This window comes from Rattus norvegicus, chromosome 15 (assembly GCF_021556685.1).
Source record: "Rattus norvegicus strain SHRSP/BbbUtx chromosome 15, alternate assembly SHRSP_T2T, whole genome shotgun sequence".
Lineage (NCBI taxonomy): Eukaryota > Metazoa > Chordata > Mammalia > Rodentia > Muridae > Rattus > Rattus norvegicus.
In genome coordinates this window covers 54,256,779-54,279,007 of record NC_141548.1, presented here as the reverse complement: position 1 = coordinate 54,279,007, position 22,229 = coordinate 54,256,779, and the positions used below count along the sequence as shown (strand labels likewise).

Here is a 22,229-nt window from a genome sequence, read left to right as displayed (position 1 = left end):
TCCAGGTCTACTTTACTGGGTAATACCTTCTGATTAACCAGATTTTCAGATTTTAAAATAATAATTCAAACCATGTTGTATAATAATATTTAGTTTGAACATTGATATGAAATGAAAGGAATTTAAAGTTTTTGAGTATCTTCAGTCTGGGATTTTGTTTTGATTAGGAATACTCAGCTAGTGAGAGTTTATACAAATACTTGTATTTTTGATATGTTGTTAATGTTTGATTTTAAATTATAAAATTATGAGATTGATAGTAGATGACTTTTAGATGAGTCTTGTCATGTAAACATGATAATGTGTATTTTTCCTGTAAGAATGATAGCCATTATATTGGAAAATTGGAAAATATAGCACATGGGTATACTTGAGCTTCACAGACCTTAAAGAGCTATAATTGGGGCTGGAGAGATGGCTTAGCAGTTAAGAGCACTGGTCCAAAGTTCCTGAGTTCAATTCTCAGCAACCACATGATGATTCATAATATCTGTAATAAGATCTGGTACTCTCTTCAGGTGGACAGGTGTGCAGGAGGAAGGTAGGAAGGAGGGGGAAGGTCAAGGGGAGAGGGAGGGAGGAAGACATCTAGGGGCTCCATCTCTCCAGCCCAAATTTCAACTCTTTAAGGTCTGTGAAGCTCAAGTATAACCATGTGATATATTTTCCAATTTTCCAATAATTCTTACAGGAATAATATACATCATCATGTTTATATGATATGACTCATCTCAGTTATCCACTATCGATCTCATAATTTTATAATTTAATTTCAGGTGACAGATGAGTTTTCCATTAATTGAGTACAACTATGTAATTAATACCCAGGTCAAGATCCATGGCAACTTTTGATTCTGTATCATTCGTGTGTGTGTGTGTGTGTGTGTGTGTGTGTGTGTGTGTGTGTGTGTATGTATGTATGTATGTATGTATGTATACATGTAATGTAAAACCTGATGGGATTGTATTCATATTATGTTGTTGATAGGGGCAGTCAAAATCAAGTACTAATTATTTTCATCCCTCCCCTTAAATATATGTGCATGTGTTAATGTACTGAGAATTGATCCCAGATCACCATAGCCTCTTTTTTGGTCCAGCTCCATTCTGTGCTTGCGACTTTCCTTACATGATGTCCTATGGTTCAGGTATCTCCAACATCCTCTGATTTCTATGGCAACATAAACTTAACTTGCATACCTTCATATATTAGCTATAAGGGCCTCCTTGCAACTGAGGACCAAGTGTTTAAAACATGAGAAAATGGAAGACATTTTAAACCAAAACAGATATGTTATGACTCCAGAATGTTTGAGTTGTCTATTTTAAATATGGGTTCTAAAAAGATAGTTATTTTACTTTATATATACTAATGTTTCTTTGCATGCATGCATATTTATGTACCACATGCATGCCTATTAGATTCCCCCAAAACTGAAGTCATGGATGGTTGTGAGTCACCGTGTAGGTGCTAGGAATAACATTCAGATCATCTGCAAGAGCGGCACACACTCTTAACTGCTGAGCCCAAGAGTTTCTGCTTAATTCATATAATGACGTTTGTTTCTACCAGTGCATGAGTTTTGAATGGTTTTCACTGCCTTTGATTCACCATGTTTTAATATTTCACATTGCTTCTGTGGTAACATTCATCTGTAGTCAGTGCTTCCTTTACAGTCTTACTGTGTTTATTGCCTATAATGTCTACCAGTCATTTATTGCCTGTATATCTCATTAGATGACGTACTATGTATAACCCATTAAAACAGTGTGTGGGGCCTGGTGTTATCAGATGTAGTAGTTATTTATATAAGGACTAATAAGGGACAGAGGTGGTCAGTTTACAATATCCATGTTTCTGGCTTGTAACTCAGTGATAGTGTCATTTAAGAAAATAGATAGTCTGGGTTATATGTAATTTTCTTGAGGATTAACTGCAGTTTATTACACTGAGTTTGAAAATAATTACAGGCCATTCAAATTGCAGTAAGTTATATGTGTTGAACTTAGAAAGAATCTTAGGCTAGAAATATGAATGCCAAAGCTGCCACACTTATATAATGAACATTACCAATCTTTACTGCCAAATTATCTCATGCTAGTTGGTTTGTAAAAGCATTTTTGAATGTTATTACATTTTAAAAAACTAATCACTGCATTCTGATAGTAGTCTGTCAGGTGATAATATTCTAGCCGAGGAAATGAATATCTAGAGAAGCTCATTGTTTCCCAAGACCATACAAGCTAAGTGGCAGAGGAATCATCTGAATCCTGATGTGCTTTGTCCAAAGCTGAGTCAATGAACTTTAGTGACTAGGTAATCTCACTTAAGGAGATAGTATAATTTGGAAAAGAAGGCTACAGGCAGAAGCCCAAGGAGCTTTAACATTGAGAGGATGTACAGGAAAGAAAATATTCTGACTACAAAAAAAAAGTGAAATTGGATGAGAGAGAAATAAAAAAAAGCATGAATTAAAGAGTGCAAGGCCCGAAGGAATGCATGCCTATTTCAGACATGGTAGAAGCAGCCAGTAAGGACTGAAAGTTCTAGCAGCAAGGAAGTCCATAGTCAGAGCAGCAAGGACTATTAAATGAAGTAGTAACAGTGACTTAAGAGTACAGAGAGCAGACCCTACACCCCACTTTGGCAGTGTCAACTCAGGGAAGACTGTCTTTTAAAACAGAAGAGGATGCGATGCTATGGAAAAGAACAGCTACCAGTGTCTTCTATTGCTAGGAAGCAGTAGTGCAAATGGCTGCTTTGTGTTGCTTGGATTTTGTGAGACAGGCTTTGGGAATGCCTTTACAAGGTACCTGTTCTTTGACCCTGTGGTATCAACAGTCAAGCCTAGTAGTTCTGCCTCTTAGATCCTTCACTGCCAGGTTTAGATTTTACTGAGCCTTTCACACTTGATTCTTCTTAGGTCTACATTCCACCCCACCTCATCCTCTGGTCTAATCCGAGTGCTCTGCTTCCTCAGAGCAGTGTGGTTTTTAGGTTAGGCACACTTCTGACATAGAAGCCACTGGCTTCTAAAAGGCTTCTAAGAGGACCACATCTGGATTACATGCTGGGCAAAACAGTCACTGTGGTTGCCAACTTGAGGCGATGGGGAAGTAGGTGCTACCTCCTGTTTAAAGAAAATCAAGGTCACGTTTCAGAAGAACATGTGGGTTGCAAAATACTGCTGTGGCAAATGGGAAAACTGAGAAACTGCAAGTAAGGTACTTTGTGATGTGCCCTGGTAGGGAATTGAGAAGTCTCCAACTAATAGCTTTTCTTTTCTTTTTGTTTATTTATTTGATCAAAATCGAGCTGAGACGATTTTCTGAGGGTTGAGGTGGAGAGGCTGAGGTGGCACTGAAAAGTTTGAGAGTGGCTATGATTGGAGATGGCTACTGTGAGACTTGATAGAGAATGGAGTGGACTAGTGAAGGATCAAAGAAGTGCCCTGCATAATTCCAGGCAATTTTCAGAGCAAAAACAAATTACCTGTAGTTGTATCACAGTTCCCAGAATCCGTTTGCAAGATTAGAAAAGGTAGGTTATCAGGGGCAGTCATGCCTTAGAACAAAGCTATGGAGGTGCAGTAGAGAAACAATGGAGCCAAGGACTGGAAGATGTTTGCCTGGAAGATTTGAAGGTTTTTTTTTTTGTTTGTTTGTTTTGTTTGTTTGTTTGTTTTTTTTTTTTGTGGTTCTTTTTTTTCTGGAGCTGGGGACCGAACCCAGGGCCTTGCGCTTCCTAGGTAAGCACTCTACCACTGAGCTAAATCCCAGCCCCAAGATTTGAAGTTTTAGCTGCATGGAGCCTAATGAAGTAGAGATTTAAATTAGCAGAAATGTTTGGTGACATTTGAAGTGACAATGTGATTGACAGAAATATGAGAAGTTTCAGTTTAATATTAAGAGACAGACATTTTTATATTTACAGAACTGATCTCAGGAGAGTGTAGACTGACTAGAAATGAAAATGAAGACCCTGCTGAGAAGAGATTCAGGAACTAAGAGACTGAGGGGCCAGAGCCACTCTGGCAGGACATGTGGAGCAAGGGGGATGTGGACAAGGAACTAAGGTTTCTGTGCAGAGGGGCCTAGGAGGGCAGAGGCAAAGGCCTTGAAAATTAGAATTGTACTGCTCTCTGACTAAGTTGCTGATCTCCATGGCATGCCTTGTGAATGAAGCAAGTGTCTCACGTTAGTAAGCCTGCTTCAGCTGTCTTCCAGTAACAGTGGCATTGCTCCCTCTTCCTTTAGCTTTTAACTTACTTGTGTCATTTTCTTCAAGTGAATACCTTGTAAGACAGTACATTGTTGGATCTTAATTTGGGTTTTTATTGTCACCAGTCGGATGATAATCTGTTTTTGAGACATTTGAAATAGTTCACTTTTCTGTCTCATCTTTCTCTTTTCTTCCTTTTTCCTTACCCCACTTTGTCTCTTCTCTCTGATTTTGTTGTTTGTGTGATTGTTTTTTTGGTTCTTTTGAGGCAGAGTCTCTTGTACCCTTGTTTGCCCTGGTTGTGCAGAATGGTCTTTCTGCCTTGTATCCCAGCTTCTGGGATTATAAGCTTGCCTCCATGCTCAGCTTCTGGAAGTTTTACATCAGCATGATTATTGATATGGTTGGAACCGAATCCTCTTGGTGCTTGTTTTCTTCTTGGCTGTCTCTTTGTTCATTTTCCTCTTTTTGGCCTTCTTTTGCATTGAATGTTTTAATCCATTTTATCTTCTCTGTAGGCTTACTACTTATCCTCCTTTATTTTACTTTGTAATTGGTTGCTTTAAGATTTATAGTATGTGGCCTTGATTTCTCAGTCTACCTTTGAATTATTTTACAACTTTCTCTTTAGTATAAGGACCCAGCAGCCAGGTGTAACAGGACACAGTATTTTGCTACTCTGGAGGCTAAGGCAGGAAAATTGCTTCAGTCCAGGAGTTCAAGGCCAGCCTGGGCAGCAGAATAAAACTTTGTCTTAAAAACAAAGTAACTAACTAATTAACTAACAGATACATAAACAAACTAACTAAAAGAAGGGCAGTGGATAAGAATGGGAAAGAGAAACATTTGAACAGAAAGAATACTTATAGTTATGTCTCTCCAAGCTTTGGGACTGTTACTGAATACATACTATTCAACCTATCAGTTATTTTCTTCCTTCCTCCCTTCCCCCCTCCCTCCTTTTTCTATTTATTTCCAGATAGAGTCTCATTGTATAGCCCTGGATGGTCTACAACTCTATAGGTCAGGCTGACGTCAATCTCATGGAGATCCACCTCTTCCTCCAAAGTGTTGGGATTAAAAAAGCACACAAGACCATGGCAAACCCATTGGTTACCTTTTAGAGAAAGAGAGAAAGAATAAGATAAAAATAAAAATGTATTTTTATTTATTTACATGTTTTTTTGGTGTGTGTTCTTTATTTTTCATAGAGATTTAGATTTTCATCTGATTGATTTTCCTTTTGTCTCCAGGAACTTTTTGTTTGTTCATTCATTTAAATTTTCTGCATTCATGTCTATCTTTAAGGACTATTTCAACTTTTGTGTGGCTGGAAAAACAGGTCACTTCATGCTTGGAAGCTATTTGACTAAGCATAGAAATCTAGGTTACAGCTTTCTTTTCCTGTTTAAACAAGCTGCTACACTGTCTGGGTTGCCTCCTTTCTGAAATCACTGTGTGGTTGCTTCTCTGCTATAGAAGACTTTACTCTCTTTCTGGCTCCCTGTAAGATTTTCTTCCTATTGTTGGTTCTTACCAGTTTTCCTATAACATGCCTTTTTAATTTTCTTTGCTTTGGATATGTGAAAATGTAGGTTTTATCACATTTGGAAAATTGGGCCCTTATACATTAGGATTTTTAATTGACCTCTCTACCTTTTCTTTTGAGATTCCACTCTTTTCTACGTATGTTAAGTTGCTTGTGGTTGTCTCACACCTGACTGCTGCCACCCCCTCCTCTATTAAAGGATGCTTGTCTCTTATAGTTCATTTTAAGTGGTTCCTAAAACTGTACCTTAAAGCTTTTTGGTATTTTTCTTCCGAAGAATCTAATCTGCTTTTCATTTCATGTGCATACTATATTTTCCAATTCTAGAAGTTCTTACTTAGATTCCTTTTACATCCCTTTAACAGATTCATGCTCCTTTGCCTTCTTGGATACATGGAACATAGGTATTATAACTTTTTAAAAATCTATCTGCTAACTCTTAATGCCTATTTCTTTTTAGATGTGTTTCTATTGACTGACACTCTACTTTCTAACAACCACTTGTTTTTTTGCCTCTTAGTAATATTTTACTAGATTTAAATATGTGAATTTTGCCTTACTGGTTCCTGGATATTTTCATATTCTTACTAATATTCTTGAGTTGTGCTTTGTTTGGGACACATTTAAATTGTAAGTAGTTTGATTGTTTTGTACTCTCTATCCCCAGCTTTCTCTTTTTCTTTCTTTCTTTTTTTTTTTTTTTTTTTGTTTCTTTCTTTCTGATTCCAGGAACTTTATCTTTATTCAAACAGCAGTCTTTATATCTAATTTTCCTCCACTATCCAAGAGATGATCTTTTAAGTGCTTTACCTACTGCTTATAGATGGATCATAAGCTTGTCTGCTGTGGCTAGTAGAAACCAGTTTGTACAACAGAGCCTCTGCTCCTCCAGGACTTCCTCTTTAGCACTGAGAAGCTAGCTGTCTCTTGGGTGTGGGCTGTTGTGCCCCAGCTGAAGTGGGTCTCCACAGGCCTCAGCTCTGTTTTGTTAATTCCCTCACCTCAGGGCTGTTTGTTGGGGACCAGTGGGTGTCTATTTCCATTTGTCCCTGTGTTTTGGTGGGGCGCTGCCTACATAGTCAGCTACAGCATGGCACCCACTGCACTGGAGTCGCTGTGGGTCCTCGTCCCCTTGTTCAGCATTTGAAAACTGTCACTTATTTTCTTCAGTTTTGTAGTTGTTTAAAACTACAAAATTTGGTTCTTGTTTCTTCACCAGGCCTGCCAGTTTTTAAATCTGTTAATTCTATATAAATGTGAAGTATACGTCCCTGAGGGTGATCTAGGACATTGTTTTTGTTTTCCTGCATTAAGTGAGTTGGTCTTGTGGGTGCTGTCCTGGAGTACTGCTTATTTTGTGGGGACACCAAAGTGCTACTAGTTCATTATTTCCTCTTAATTCACTTTAGAAAACCACGAGAAAGCTGTCTGTGTCTGTAAATACACATGACATGGTTGACTCAGAACTTTAGATTCTATTCAGTCACCAAACCAAGGAAGTTTGCTTACGCAGTGAATTTTGATTAGTGTGCTCTTAAGCATTAATTTTGATCAGGATACTCTTATGTGTAAAGGTTAAACAATTTTCTTGTCAGTTGTTTTCCCAGATATTTCACGAAGCACAGTATTACACACCAGCACTGTGGCAGTAGGTGATTCAGTCTGTTTGAGTCCTGATTTGGTAGCAAACTCATAAATAGATTTTTAAGATGCTTTGGTATCTTTTGAAAAGTCAAAGTTGACAGGAAGTGAACACAAAAGGGAGAAAAGCCTGCAACTCTGTAAAAGCCAAGAAAGGAGCCAAGGAAAGGGCCTGTATTGTCTGTTTCTGTGAATCATTAGCTCGGTGCACTCTGCACGAAGGTTGCGTGCGGGCATTGGCCATGAGACAATGTGCTGGCTTTTCTTTTCTAAGTTACAGTTTACAAAGAATTATGCCTTACAGGAAAACAATTGAATTGTAAAATAATGGTTATTTGATTTAGTAATTTTTAAAAATATGGGTTAAGACAATGAAACAATGCAGGCCATGTTGACAGTTACACAATAACCAGAGGACTAAATTGAAAATCTATCATGTGATTTTTTTATTTTTAAAACCAGTTTTTTTCTGAAGACATATCAAAGGCTTTAACCTTTCTTACCGTGATCCATTTTATCTTTAATACCACACTTCTATTTTCCACAATTAACTATTATAGCCCTGGGAGACTTGGGAGACTTGGCTTCAGTCAAAGTGAAAAATCTTTTATTTTGTTCAGAATACATTTTTGATATTGGCTGATAACAGGGTTCAGGACTATTCTAAGTTGTGTGTCTCTGACAAAACGAAGTGAGTACAAGTACATAGTTGCAGCAGAAGCAGTGTTTACTAAGAGGATGTTCATCTAAGAGCTGGAGGCAAGGGCTTGAAAGCAGACTGGAGCAGAGAGAAGGTAGAGGGAGTCAGTGCCCTGCAGTGTGTAAAGGTGGGGCCTTCTGTGTGACCGTGCGGTGGACATGGGCTCCTTTCATATAATGAGCTTTTCCATGCAGTCTTCATTACAGTGTGTTTTGCATGCAGTGTGGTATGTTGGCAGTCTGATGAGCACCTTTAATCTCCCCTAGAGGGGGAGGTTTAGTATTAACACGAGTCCCAGGTTACTGACACCTGGACTACTCTATGCCTTCCCACGATACTGGTTAGTTTTAGCTGGCCTTGATGGGTAGGAGGTCATTGCTACCTTGGCCTTTTCCCCTGTGTGCTTGGTGTGAGGCCTTCTGGGATTTCACCTTCTGCCTATTATTTTGTGTCAAATCTGCTTCTAAATTTTCCACTAGTTTTAAGTTTTTTCCAAACATTTTTCCCTTCAATGTAGTTCAATGCAGAGTGCCGAGATTTCTAGGAAAACACTTTTCTATGTCTCTCACATGTTTAATTATTTTAAATACCTGCGTTGTTGTTGTTGTTGTTGTTGTAGTATCATAGTGGCCTTTCTAAAAAGGTATCTTTTATATGTCTCCCACCTTATACTTTAGTGCTAGTTAGTCTTTTAAGTTTCTTCAAACTGTAACTTCCTTTGCTTTACAGAAAAACAGTTATTTTGCAGTGGCTGGAATAGTTTGACTCTCATGGCACAGCCTTTCTTTCTAGCCTGTACCCCAGAGTTCTTTTATGTCTGAGGTATAGCACGTTTGTCTACTGAGGTGTCTGATGTAAGACATGGGACAGAGGACTTCAGTTTGAAGTCCTAGCTCTCCCATCTAAATGCTGGTGTCTTTTTCCTTCCTTTGTAAGTTGATACGTAACTTTTTTTGATTGTCTCTTTTATTTGATGGTTGATGGTGCTAGAATTTCCCTAGAGTCTTATGCTAAGAACATGTTTACCATTTGAGAAAAGTCAAGAGATTCAAGTCTGTCTGCTACAAACATATTGTTTTTAGAAATTTATTTAAAGGTTCAGAATTATTTGTCACTATTGGATGTGAATCCATATTTATTTGAATTACCTCATAATTTCTAAATGATTAAAGAGTTTTTTTTCTTTAAAAAAAGACAACATAGGTGTTCTTTATTTCCATTCTCCTTTCCACATATCAGCTATTTTGAAACAACTGTAATTGTCCAAGTGAAATAAATAAAACACAAGAAATAGCCCCAAGTCTACAAGGAGCTTGTGATCTAGTAGAGAATTGTGGAGGTCAAAAGAACTGGAGTTATGGTTCATAGGTGCTAGGAACTGAACTGGGTTTTCCTTTTATTTTTTTTTAAAGATTTATTTTTATTTATTACATATAAGTACACTGTAGCTGTCTTCAGACACACCAGAAGAGGGCATCAGATCTCATTATAAATGGTTGTGAGCCACCATGTGGTTGCTGAAATTTGAACTCAGGATCTCTGGAAGAGCAGTCAGTGCTCTAAACCACTGAACCACCTCTCTAGCCCATGAACTGGGTTTTCTATAAGAACATTAAGTGCTCTAATCATTGAGCATTTCTCCAGCCCCAACTGTTATACATTTTAAAACACAACTTGTCCTCTTTTCCCACAAGTGGGAGCTTATTTCTCAGTGTTTTAGTATCTTACTGTTGATTGAATTTGGGGAGTCAAAATGAGCTCTGGAAGCTAAAAGGCTACCTGTCTCCTGCAATGTCACCTGTCTCTAATAAACAAGAACTAAGTAATAGTAAAATGCAGAGTGTGGCACATTGGAAAGAGGAACAAATGGAAGTCAAATCCATTTGTGGGTCCTGAAATGAGGTCCAAAAGGCATGTGCAACTCAGAATTCCTTAGCAAGGTGTGGGCCCACTCTTCAACGTGGCTCTGTTCTGCGGTTAAGTTGTCAGAACTATGTGAAAATACTTTCAGGAAATAAGTTTCTCCTCTTACAGGCACCAAGGATTCAGCCTTTCCCTTCCTTTAGCGTAGAATTCCTAAGACATTTTTAGTTTGAGATTGTTTCATTAGTTTGATAGTCAGAGAAAGGTATGAGTGTCTATCTTTAGAATCTTTTTCCAAGACAGTTAGTTACATTACCAACCTGTGAGAGTTGCCTTTAGAGCCAGGTATAGTGATGCATATTTAGGAAGACTGGGGCCGAGGATCTTTTTGAGTTCAAGGCCACCCTGGTCTACATAGTGAATTCTAGAACAGACAGAACTATACAGTGAGACCTCCATCCCTTAGAAAACAACAACAACAACAACAACAACAACAACAAAAACCAGAAAGAAAATGTAAAAGGAAGTTGCCTTTAGCTTGCTCTTCTAAGCAATAATTAAATAACTAATGGTGCAAACCCTTCATTCCCCAAGGTCTGCATCATAACTGCTTGAGAGCATATTTTTCAATGTTAAAAGCAGTTTTCTCAGTATGAATTGCAGTGTTCTATACAGAAATCTATACAGAAATCATCTAGAGATCTTTGAAAATGCATATTCTTCTCTGGAAGGTCTGGGTGGGTCAATCTTTTTTAAAATAAACTTTTTTTTTATCTTTATTAACTTGAGTATTTCTTATTTACATTTCAATTGTTATTCCCCTTCCCAGTTTCCGGGCCAACATCCCCCAACCCCTCCCCCTCCCCTTCTATAGGGGCTTCCCCTCCCCATCCTCCCTCCATTACCACCCTCCCCCCAACAATCATGTTCAATGGGGGGTCAGGCTTGGCAGGACCAAGGGCTTCCCCTTCCACTGGTGATCTTACTAGGATATTCAATGCTACCTATGAGGTCAGAGTCCAGGGTCAGTCCATGTATAGTCTTTAGGTAGTGGCTTAGTCCCTGAAAGCTCTGGTTGCTTGGCATTGTTGTTCATATGGGGTCTCGAGCCCCTTCAAGCTCTTCCAGTCCTTTCTCTGATTCCTTCAACGGGGGTCCTATTCTCAGTTCAGTGGTTTGCTGCTGGCATTCGCCTCTGTATTTGCTGTATTCTGGCTGTGTCTCTCAGGAGCGATCTACATCCGGCTCCTGTCGGTCTGCACTTCTTTGCTTCATCCATCTTATCTAATTGGGTGGCTGTATATGTATGGGCCACATGTGGGGCAGGCTCTGAATGGGTGTTCCTTCTGCCTCTGTTCTAAACTTTGCCTCCCTATTCCCTGCCAAGGGTATTCTTGTTCCCCCTTTAAAGAATAAAATAAACTTTTTATTGAGACTTTTTTACAATGAATTTTTATCATATTGTACCTCTATTCCCAACATGCTCCTCCTGCTGTTCATCCCTAGGTAACTCTTGTTTTCTGAGACAGAGTTTCTCTTTGTAACCCTGGCTGTCCTGGAATTCAATCTGTAGACCAGACTAGCCTCACACTCAGAGATCTGCCTGCTTCTGCCTCCCAAGTGCTGGGATTAAATCCACCACCACCATTGCCAGGCCCGCCCGCCCGCCCTCCTTTCTTTCTTTCTTTCTTTTTTCCTTTCTTTCTTTCTTTCTTTCTTTCTTTCTTTCTTTCTTCCTTCCTTCCTTCCTTCCTTCCTTCCTTCCTTCCTTCCTTTCTTTCTTTCAAGTTGTAAGCCTTTTAAAATATACTTTTTAATTAATGAGACTTTTTTAACAATGTATTTTATCATATTTTACCTTCATTCCTACCCTTACTTCTCCCAGATCTACTCCCACCTCCTCCCTTGCTCTTTCCAAAGTTGTCTTCTGACTTACCCTGATCATCTAGGATACCCATTGAGTCTATTGTATGCTGCCTATGTACTCCTGGGTATGGGGCCGTCCACTGGACCAGGAACAGCTTACCAGGGTCTAAATCCCTGAAGATAACTGACTCCCCTTTCCCCAGAAGCCATCAACTGTCACTAGTTACTTAGTTATGAACTCATGAGCCCTTCTCCACTCCATAGAGTAGCAGGATACTTGATGACTGCTTTTAGATGAACTTACATCCTTAAAGAGCTTTTAGATAAAAACTCCCTGTTGGTTGTTTAATCGCTTCAGTATTCTGTCTGTTGAGGTCTGGGAATTGCTGCACAAACCACTCAGACACAGACCTCAGTTAAACAGGGCTGGTTTATTGAGTGCATACCCCAAGACTGACCAATCAGGGCGGAAGTCTAGACTCAGGAGCTGAACTGCAATGATGAGAGAGAATCCTATAGAGCTGGTCTCATTGGTTGGGGTATTGAACTGCAGTGGGGGACTTGCCTGGTCTAACATTCATGTCTTAACTTGCCAACCAGGATCTACATGTCACTTTCTGTCAAGTAAATTCTCAAGGAGGTCTTGGGAACTTAAATTTATTCAACCCCTCCTCAAAATGGAAGTTTTAATCCAAATGGCTTCTTAGATTGTTGCAGGTGTCTCTTATGTAGAGGAACATCCCAGGGGCAGCTTAGAAAGGCAAGAAACCATAAAAACTCATGCACAAATGCAGGAAGTACTTACTGGGTGGTTGGTTCAAGTTCAAGCTTATTGTAGCTAACTATACAAAGCAATTCTGACTGACCTCTATTGTGACCAGTTTCCAAAAACACCAAAGCACAGAACATAACAGAATATGCAGTTAACTCGGGCATGAGAAAGTTCCCTAGTAATAGCACATGAGTAATGAGCACATTAGTAACAGTACAAAATATCTGGCTAGACAGTTTCGTAGGCCTTAACACTGTCCATCAAGAATGTTTGTCTGGGGGTGGGTCAGGGAGGAGGTATGGGATGTGGAACAGTAGGAGAGTAGACTGGGAGGGGAATGAAATCTAGAGGGTAAAAATGAATAAAAAATTCGAAGAAAAAAAAGAATGTCTGCCTAATGTAACTTTGATAATAATCCCGAGTTGATGGTAAGCAGTCTTAGCATTCTCTAAATGTGGGCACTAATTCAAGACACCCAGGCACTAATTCAAGACACCCAGGTCACCCAGTTGGCATTTGAAACCAGATTGTTTTGCTTCCAAACTCCATGGTGATTTCTAGTAAAGTGCTCTGATTCTCTATCAGATTATTTCAGTTAAGTCATTAACAGCATTTTTATTACCTTGATAATATATATTTAGACACTTGGTGTGATAGAGCACAGTACACCTACTAAAATCTAAAGAGAATGCTAGGGAGAATTAAAATACATAGATATGCAGTAGAAATACAAATAAAATTGAGGATAGGAGCATACTGAATAATTTCTTATCTAAGTCTTTATCCCTTGAGGTGTACATATACAGGCACTTAAAAAGAGCTAAAACAGAAGCTCCGTTTAATAATTGTTTCCATAATTGCATAAGGTCAATAAAGAAATCTGTGTGTTTATATTACACACACACACACACACACACACACACATGCACACACACACATGCACACACACACACACGCATACTCCAAACAGAAAACCTGAAGAAGAGAGGATAAATGTAACTCAGTAGGAGTCTTCTTTACAAGTGCTGTGAAAAGCCTTACGTCCCTGCTGAAGACCTGGCTTGAAACACATGGTTTTGAACATAAACTCTTCTCCAGGTCTAAACTGTTGCTTATGTGATGTCTAATACTTAAATATAAGTCTATTCTTTTCTCCATGTGTTTGTGTCCTTTAACAACTTTTACTGGCACTGAGAAATTGGTGGAGTTCACTGTGGAGAAATATCTATAATCCACCTTGTCCCTTCCCCACTATACCATCCAAACAATTTACCCAGCCTTTTAGTTTCTGCATTGACTCAAAATGCTAAACAAATTAAATTTTATTAAAAAAAATCCAAGGTAGGGTATGGTAGCACACACCTTTAATCTCAGCCCTCAGAAGGCAGGGATAGGCAAAATTTAAGAGTTCAAGGCCAGCCTGGTCTCCATAATGAGTTTTAAGCCAACCAGAACTAAGCATCAGTCAACTGATCAACCAATCAAACTGTTTTAAGAATAATTTTAATAACTGTAGAAACTTGGTTAGGGAAGCAGTGCTCATAAAAAACCCTACCAGTCACATTCCTTTGGAGTCTTCCTGATTATATAGACCAGCATCAAAATGTTTGCCTCTTAGTCTTCCCAGCACAGGAACCTGGGCCATGGGTTACTGGATCTATTTACTCTTCCTGGAAGCCTTAGAGTAAACGCTGCTGTTACTGAGATTCAGGCATTGTCAGATATCTTGCCTCTGTATTTCTAAGTAAATTATGACTCACTATATTGAATTTTCTGCCCTATAAGTGGAGACATACTGAGCTTCAAGAGCTGTCATGAGGGATAATCATTTATACAAAGAATGTTGAGAAACATCACACTTAATTTTGATTTCCCTTGCTTTGTTCTCTTTCCTCACCTATACAATGATTTCTTAAGAGCAGAGAACTGAGGACACAGAAGTCTGGGATTGTTTATCCTGGCTTATGCCCCACTTTGAGAACTTTTCCCTTCTCTTTGCCTCCTTTACCCTGTCTTTTTCCAAGTAGTAAATATTCAGGGGAAAGGGTCTCTGAGTTCCAGCTTTGTTACATGTGGCCACTCCTGGCTGCTAAGTGGCAGTTGGAATCTATTATATTGCTTTGCTTATGATTCATGTTAGCAATTACCCCATGGCAGTGCTAGCTCACTGTTCAAGTACAGACAGGACAAGAGACAGCGACTGCAGAATGGCTAAGAAGTATCTTCCGTCCTTTCCCTGTGGAATGGAAATACACCAGCTCTGATTTAGAAGATGAACATAGATCACTGACGTGCGAGAATACAGCCCTGAAATCTCTAGTTTCAGCTTGTGATTTCTTAACTAGTACAGCGATGCTAGGATTCTAGATGTGCAAGAAAAAGAGAAATAACTTATGAAACATTCATCTTAACAGGGTAGCATCTGGATTTTTCTAGATCTCTCCAGCAGAGTAAGACAACTCTGAGTGAACGGCAATAAAATAAGGCAGTTATTCTTAAGTCATCTGAAGTCGCTCATTGTGCTTTGTGAAGCAGCACAGCCCTGCTTTCCTGAGCAGTTGTGCCCTAGTGTTCCCTCTTGAGCCCTACACAGTCACTTCAGCATGTGTGCATAGCCCTTTCCTCTGTGCTCTTTAAACTTAATGGCTTTGAGTACTTTATAATTTTGCTCAAAATCACCAAATACCAAAAGTTTGTTTTTGGTTTTAGTCTTTTCCTGTGTTGCTGTAAGTGGAGACTTAAACCGTGTGGGTCGAGACATAGGTCAATGAGGGAAGGCACTTGGCTGCAAACCTGGCAGCCTGAGTTCAGTTCCCGTGCCTCCCACTCCTGTAAGTGTAGTCGGAGTATGCATGCTCGCCCTCCTCCAACACAATAACAAATAAGCGGAATTGTAAGGTTTGCTTTGCTTTGTTTTCTTTCTTTCTTTCTTTTTTTTTTTAAAGCAACGGTAATGAAATGTAGAACAGAAATTTTATTTTTTACTCTTCTGGGTTTTTTAAAGAATTATTATTGCTAAATTTTAGATGGCTTTTTTGTTATTCGTATGTATACTACCATTCACTAAAATAAAACAGAGAAGCTAGGCATGATCATCTCTATCTGTAACCTAAGCATAAGAATAGAGGAATATTTAATTTAAGACCAGCCTCTCTAGGTAGAACTCAAGGGCTGGATGTGTATGTAGTGCAAGGTAGAAGACAGCTTAGCATGCCTGGTGCCCCCGAGATCCTTACTTTCAGAAAAAGAAAAAAAAGAGGGTTATATAATAATAGAATTTCCCTTAAGATTTTTATTATACTCTTTTGTGTTTTCTTTCAAAATATCGAATAGATAATTGTTTTTATGTCACTTTATTTTTGGACTTATAATGCTTTGTTATTTTTATCATTGTGTTCCTAGCAGATGTTAAGGTAATTTGCCTGGGATTCTTTCGTGCTAGTTTCTAAATTCATTGTTTTCATTTTTATTTTTTTTTTCTGTAAACATTGAAATGAGTACAGCAGAGAGAGGATTAAGTGTAGGAGTCACTGGATTCATTTGTTCCTGAAAATAGCTTTTATGTTCTTTACAGATTGGACATTTGTAGCATTGTACACATGTAGAATACTACCAGGTTCATTTGACTTCATACATTTAACAAATTCATCTGAAAGCAAACTTTTCCACCATTAAATTCAAATGAAAGGTGACTGATTCAGTGTTTGTGGAGACTGCTGAAGATTGCTTTGCCATGCAAATATGTCCTCTCTGGTCTTTACAACCACCTTCTTCTCCTCCCCTTCCTCCTTTTCTTCATCTTCTTCCTCTCCCTCCTTTTTTTTTTTTAAACCAACATATTGGGTTTTGTTGTTGTTGTTCTCTTCAGTAGCTAAAATTTTACTGAATTATATGTGTTCTAGTCTCTTTACTCTGAAGAAGTCCTAAGGACCCAATTTTGAAACCAGTCATTTTAGCCACCAGCAGAAATTACATGAGTGATGTTAGCCAAATGGTATAATTTTAGTGTTACCTAAGCAGCCATTTTTATTTAAATCAACTACTTGTTCTGTTCATCAGGTATTATGTCTTCCCCCTAAGCAATCTACAGTTTTGTTCAGAGTGAATAATTTATGCTGATATTACAAAAAAGTTTCTAAATTTCCAAATACTACAAATATTACAAGTTGAGACCTGTGTCTTTATGTTCTTAAATATATGCTAATATTGATTGGTAAAATTAGTTGGAGAAGTATCCCTTCCTAAAAATATTATTTTGAAGATTATGTTGCTCATAATGAAAAGATTTATAAAAGAAGCCTTTGTTGTTTTTGCTGTAGTAAAGGGGTTTGTTAGTATGGCTTCCCATGTGAACTTACACTGTACATGGTCTTTTCTCATTCTCCCATCTCCCGAAGGATGTTAGAACATCCTTCCCTCTCCTCTTTCTTGTTGTTCCTATCCAACACGATTCTTTATATACTTATATTCTTTTATATACTTACTTCTTAAAATAATTTTTTTAGTTCAAACCAACAAACTTCTGACCACAAACCTTACTTCCTCTCTCCTCAGGACATTTTACAACAACAGAAACATGATCTCACACAAGAACTCACATAGATAGGACAAACTCAGCAGAGCTTAGACGATCAAATGGAAAAGAACAAAAGAAGTAGAGGGATTAATTCATTTTTAAGGATAAAAACAAAATGAACCTGTTTTGATGGATGTAAAAGAATAGAACAGATCCCGATACAAAGAACACACACAGCACAGTGCTTTCAGGGAGATGGGAGCTTCAGCTTCTAAGCATCGCCTGTCATTCTCCTGTCATTGCCAGGAGAATTTTCTATAGTGCCAGCTGGTATATATCACAATTATTATCTGTGGGTCTTATAAAACATAGGTTCCAGATTGTTGGAAACAAAGTTTCTGGGTTGGAGTTGAAGAATTTGTGATTCTAACATGTTTCTGGATGGTAGTGGTGGTCTGAAAACATGAAGTTCTTGGACCCTTGTCTCAGGGAGCCATGCCAGTCTGACAGGAGCTTGCAAGTGTATGTGCCCCTGTGCTGGTAAATCAGAGTATGCAGAGTTTGGGCTGAAGCCTGTAGTAAGTATTGTGCAGTGCATAGTCTATACACAGATAAATAGTTCTAGTCTAACTGTGGGAATTGTTCTCATAAACCCATTGCAGGCTGTGAATATCCTAAGTCAGAAATGCCTTTGATGCCACTAACCTACAGAGTAACTTGTTTGGCCAGTCATGAAGTGGCTGCCAGGAAGCTTGTGACTGTGTTGTTGCCTTGTACTGAAGAGGTATCATGGAACATATTACTAACTGGGAAAAGATAAAAATTCAGTTTGAAGTAGTTTCCATGTAATGTGTACTACTTTCATGCTATTATTAACAAGTAAGTGAGCATACCGCAAATCAGGGACCATCTATACATGCCTGAGCAGCTACCTGCACATATACACCCGGGCTTGCAGTTTCCTATTGATGTCAAACAGATTCCGAGCAGGAACAGCTACATTGACACTTCTGTAACAGATCTGAGTATGCTAGGAGTACAGAGGTAATTTTTTCCTGGGGAGAAAATACAAGAAACTTCTGTGCTATTGGATTAGGTTACATTGCTTCTTATCTTTATATCAAGGAGTACTTGGCTCATTTTCTCTCTGTTCTCTCCAAGAAAGATCAGAATGGGAGGAATGACAGAAAGACTATAATAATAATAATAATAATAATAATAATAATAATAATAATAATAATAATAAAAGAAATTTTTCTTCAGCTATTGATAATATAGAGACTTAAGTCAGAAAAGGCCCACTTGGTGTGCTAAGCATAATGAGGAATATACATTTGCTCAAACCAGAGTTAAGTTAGTTAGAATGTTAAGAATTATTTATGGAGAATGAAATGCAGTTGTCATCAAGAACACTGGATATTTGATAGTCATGTATTATTTATCAGGCATAAGCGCAAACAATTTTTAGACATAGAATGACTTAAAGTATATTTTTTGACATGAAGTTACTAGAGAATATACTTTTAAAAAATGAGAAAGGGGGGTAGGGGAAAAATGAGAAAGGGACCCTAAGAAGAGGATATTGTAGATCATAAGAAAATGAAACAGTCATGGTATAGAAAAAAGGGGGAGGGGAGGATGCAGCTAGTCTAGGAAATAGATGATCTGGGCAAGAACTACACAATGAAAGTGAGGGGTACACGTACACACAGGAGTGCTTAGAAGAGAACGTTGCAGAATGGCCTTGCTTTCCACCTTTAGGTGGGTTTCAGAGACCCATGAGAAACTTTTAACCTCACTAATCCAACCTACAACCCCTAAACTCTGTGTATGTATATATGCATGTGTGGCGGGGGGGAGAGAAAATGAGAGGGGGTGAAAGGGAGAGAGAGGGAGGGGGAGAGGGAGAGAGCGAGAAATAGAGAGAAAGGGAGAGAGAATATGACAGTACTTAAGCAAATAGGTAAGGATAAGAGTTTGTAGTTAACTTTCTATTTTTTTAATTGGTCTCTTTTCTTGTGTTAATTTTTCTTTTATTAAAAAAAAATGTTAGACAGTGCCTGGAAAGAAGGCTCAGAGGTTAAGAGAACACACTGCTTTTCCAGAGAACCCAAGGTCAGCTCACAGTATCCATGCTGGATGCTTAGAGTAAGCTATCAGTGCAGCTTTAGGGAATCTAACATACACACACCACACACCACACACCACACACACACATACACACACCACATACCACACACACCACACACACATACACACACACACACACACACACACACACACAGTTAACAATACTAAAATTTTATCTTTAAAAATAGATGAATAAAAATGGTAAGATAAAACAGAAATTTGAAAGTTTATACTTGTATGAATATGTATAAGTTGTCTTTAGAAAATATTGCTGATTGAGCCATATTGTCAGTCACCAAGTAATTGTCAATTTAAATGTTTTATACCCATAAGTTTCTTGATTATTCCTTTTGAATTTTGAACATAACATGGCTTCCATTGAAAAACTCATTTGTAGTGGAAAAGAGTGGATCTTATCTTCCTTCCCTCTGGAGTTGGATGGCCAGTAAGTGTTAAAAAAAGTTTGGTTGCTGAGAAAATAGCAAAAATTCTTCTAGGCATTAATAATTTAATAAATGACAAAAGATAAAGTTCATTGGGGTTTCACCGCACATAACCAAAGGCATTTCATCCACAAATTAGTCTTTCTGAATTAGAAGTATGAACTCTTCTTCATTTTTTGTTTTCTGTTTCCCAGCTCAGTGGCCAATTTCTTTAATGATCAATAAGTATAATTAGAATTTATGCTTCAAATTTATTGTTAGTATTTTGAATAAGCCTTGCTCAGAACCTTGATAGTATCTTGATTTTCTTTATTTTTCTGTGGAAAGACAATGAACAGCATATGTATTAAGTTTGGAGCCAGTTTTTAGGATGCCATAAAGCTGTCTTCCATGACAATACTCTGATCTTACTGTTCTTTGAAGAAAGGCAGTGTAAGAAGATGTCTTCTATCATCTGTCCCTTTATGAAGATGTTGAAAACTGGGAAAAGGCAGGAATGGGAGAACTGATACTGTCATTTTAAAGTAATAAAAAAGAGTTTCAATGTTTTAATATATGTTTGTGAGTGAAGAGGAAATAGAAAACCCTAAAATATATAATTTACCTCACACTTCATCACTCACAAAGGAAAATAACACAAATTTTGTTGTGCTTCTTTTTTGTCCAGATAGGTAAGGTAGTGTTGGGTATTAAAGCCAGGGTCTTCCATATACAGGTAAGGTAGTGTTGGGTATTAAAGCCAGGGTCTTCCATATACAGGTAAGCACTGTATTCCAGGGCTGTATCACCTGCCTTTCGTATTTGATACAGATGAGAAAATTGCAACTTTTTAATCTGTTGTAATACTTTGTTAATGTTATAAGAGTTGCATGGTGGTGGTTTATGCCTTTAATCCCAGCACTCAGGAGGCAGAGGCAGAGGCAGAGGCAGAGGCAGATAGATCTCTTGAGTTCAAGGACAGCCTGATCTATAGGGCAAGTTCCAGGGCAGCAAAGACAACACAAAGAAACCCTGTCTTGAAAAACAAAATAACAAAAGAATTTTACAAAATTTTTGACTCATGTATGTTGTTCAGACAAGGGCAGTAAGAACTTTTCCACTGAGTCTAGTACTAACAGTTACTTGATGACTGTCTTTCTTAACATTTTAAAGAAAGATTCCTGCCTGGAGATCCCCATTAGGGTTTTCTCATGACTCCTGAACATGGAAAGTTTGGAGAAGTGCAGAACTCCATGATCCTTTCCTCTTGATCAGTAGACTGCTAGCTGCTTTTCAGCTCAACAGTGGGTATCCAAAACTGCTAAATACATTTCATTCTTTTGGTGTGACATCAAGTACAGGAACCTATAGGGCAACTGAAGTAAACGTCACTCTGTGTGTGTGTGTGTGTGTGTGTGTGTGTGTGTGTGTGTGTTCACTAGTTTATTTTTTGTTAAAGGTTTACTTTTCTTTAGTTTTACCTATTAAAAAAAAGTGGGTGTTTAAAGAAAACTTCCATTTGCATGGTATTTATTACAAGGAAACTTATCTAAGATAGAAAATGATTATGATTTTTCAAAAATCATTGCAGCCCAAACTCAGAAAAAGGTAAATTTATGTATTATAAAGTATATGTTAGTACTGCATTCAAACTTGAAAGATTAACATGTTCTACCATACAGTCTAACTCAGAATTCAACTATATATTATTTTTCTAAAATTAAAACTTTGGAAAATGCCTTGAATTAGGAGAGGGTATATTGAAAAATGAAATTTTTATGTAGCTGGTACTTTCCTCTGTCTCAAAGCCATGTCTTTGTCTGTTTTGTACAATGAAAATGTAATTGTGCTTAGTTATTTGTTCTTCTAGTTTGTTGCTCTCTCTGTTCATACTTAATATATCTAACATTTTAGCATTTTTTTCCCACTTGAAATAACATTTTCAGTTACTTTGTAGTTGATCTAAAGTGGGAGAGGAAAAGAAATAAAAAAATATACATCACATTCTAAAAACTCATGTACTTCACTGTTCTGGTAATTTCTAGACCAACATTATTGAAAATACAAGTTTTTTGTTGTACTTTCAAAATAAACATTTGGCAACATTTTACTTTTTAATTTTCCTAGCAAGATAGTACTTTATTAGTTTCCTTACTTTAAATTTTTATACTATATATCATTTTGAAATTGGGCGTTGCAGCCAGAATATAAATCAAAATAGTAATTTAACAATATACTATATAGTTAGGCACTTTTTTTTTAATGAATTGCCTACAAAGATAAAGTGTCATGCAGAAGACTGCAGGAGTCTCTGGGAGGAAATACTCTAAAATGTTTACTATTTCAAATTGGTTTTCTTCGTTGTTTACAGTTTAAGGCATGATAAGTACTTTTAATCTGAAAATAGAAGTGAAATATATTTCGTAAACTATTACTTAAACAACATCTGGATTCACTATAAAACCATTTAACAGACGTTTGAATTAAATCATTTTGTGAAATACAAAATTTTAAAAGTATCACATTATTTAAATCATAATTGTCTTTA

The 22,229-nt window shown here is 37.7% G+C and overlaps 1 protein-coding gene across 4 annotated transcripts in view; it reads left to right on the top strand.

Moving 5' to 3' along the window:
* Positions 1–22,229, top strand: part of Rb1 (RB transcriptional corepressor 1) — a 131,528-nt gene that overhangs the window by 61,878 nt on the left and 47,421 nt on the right. Inside the window, exon 18 of one of the 4 annotated variants that reach the window (XM_087584956.1) lies at positions 5,202–5,398. In XM_087584956.1, the coding sequence (XP_087441082.1) occupies positions 5,202–5,255 (54 nt within the window). In that variant the 3' untranslated portion in view covers positions 5,256–5,398. 4 annotated transcript variants of the gene reach the window in all.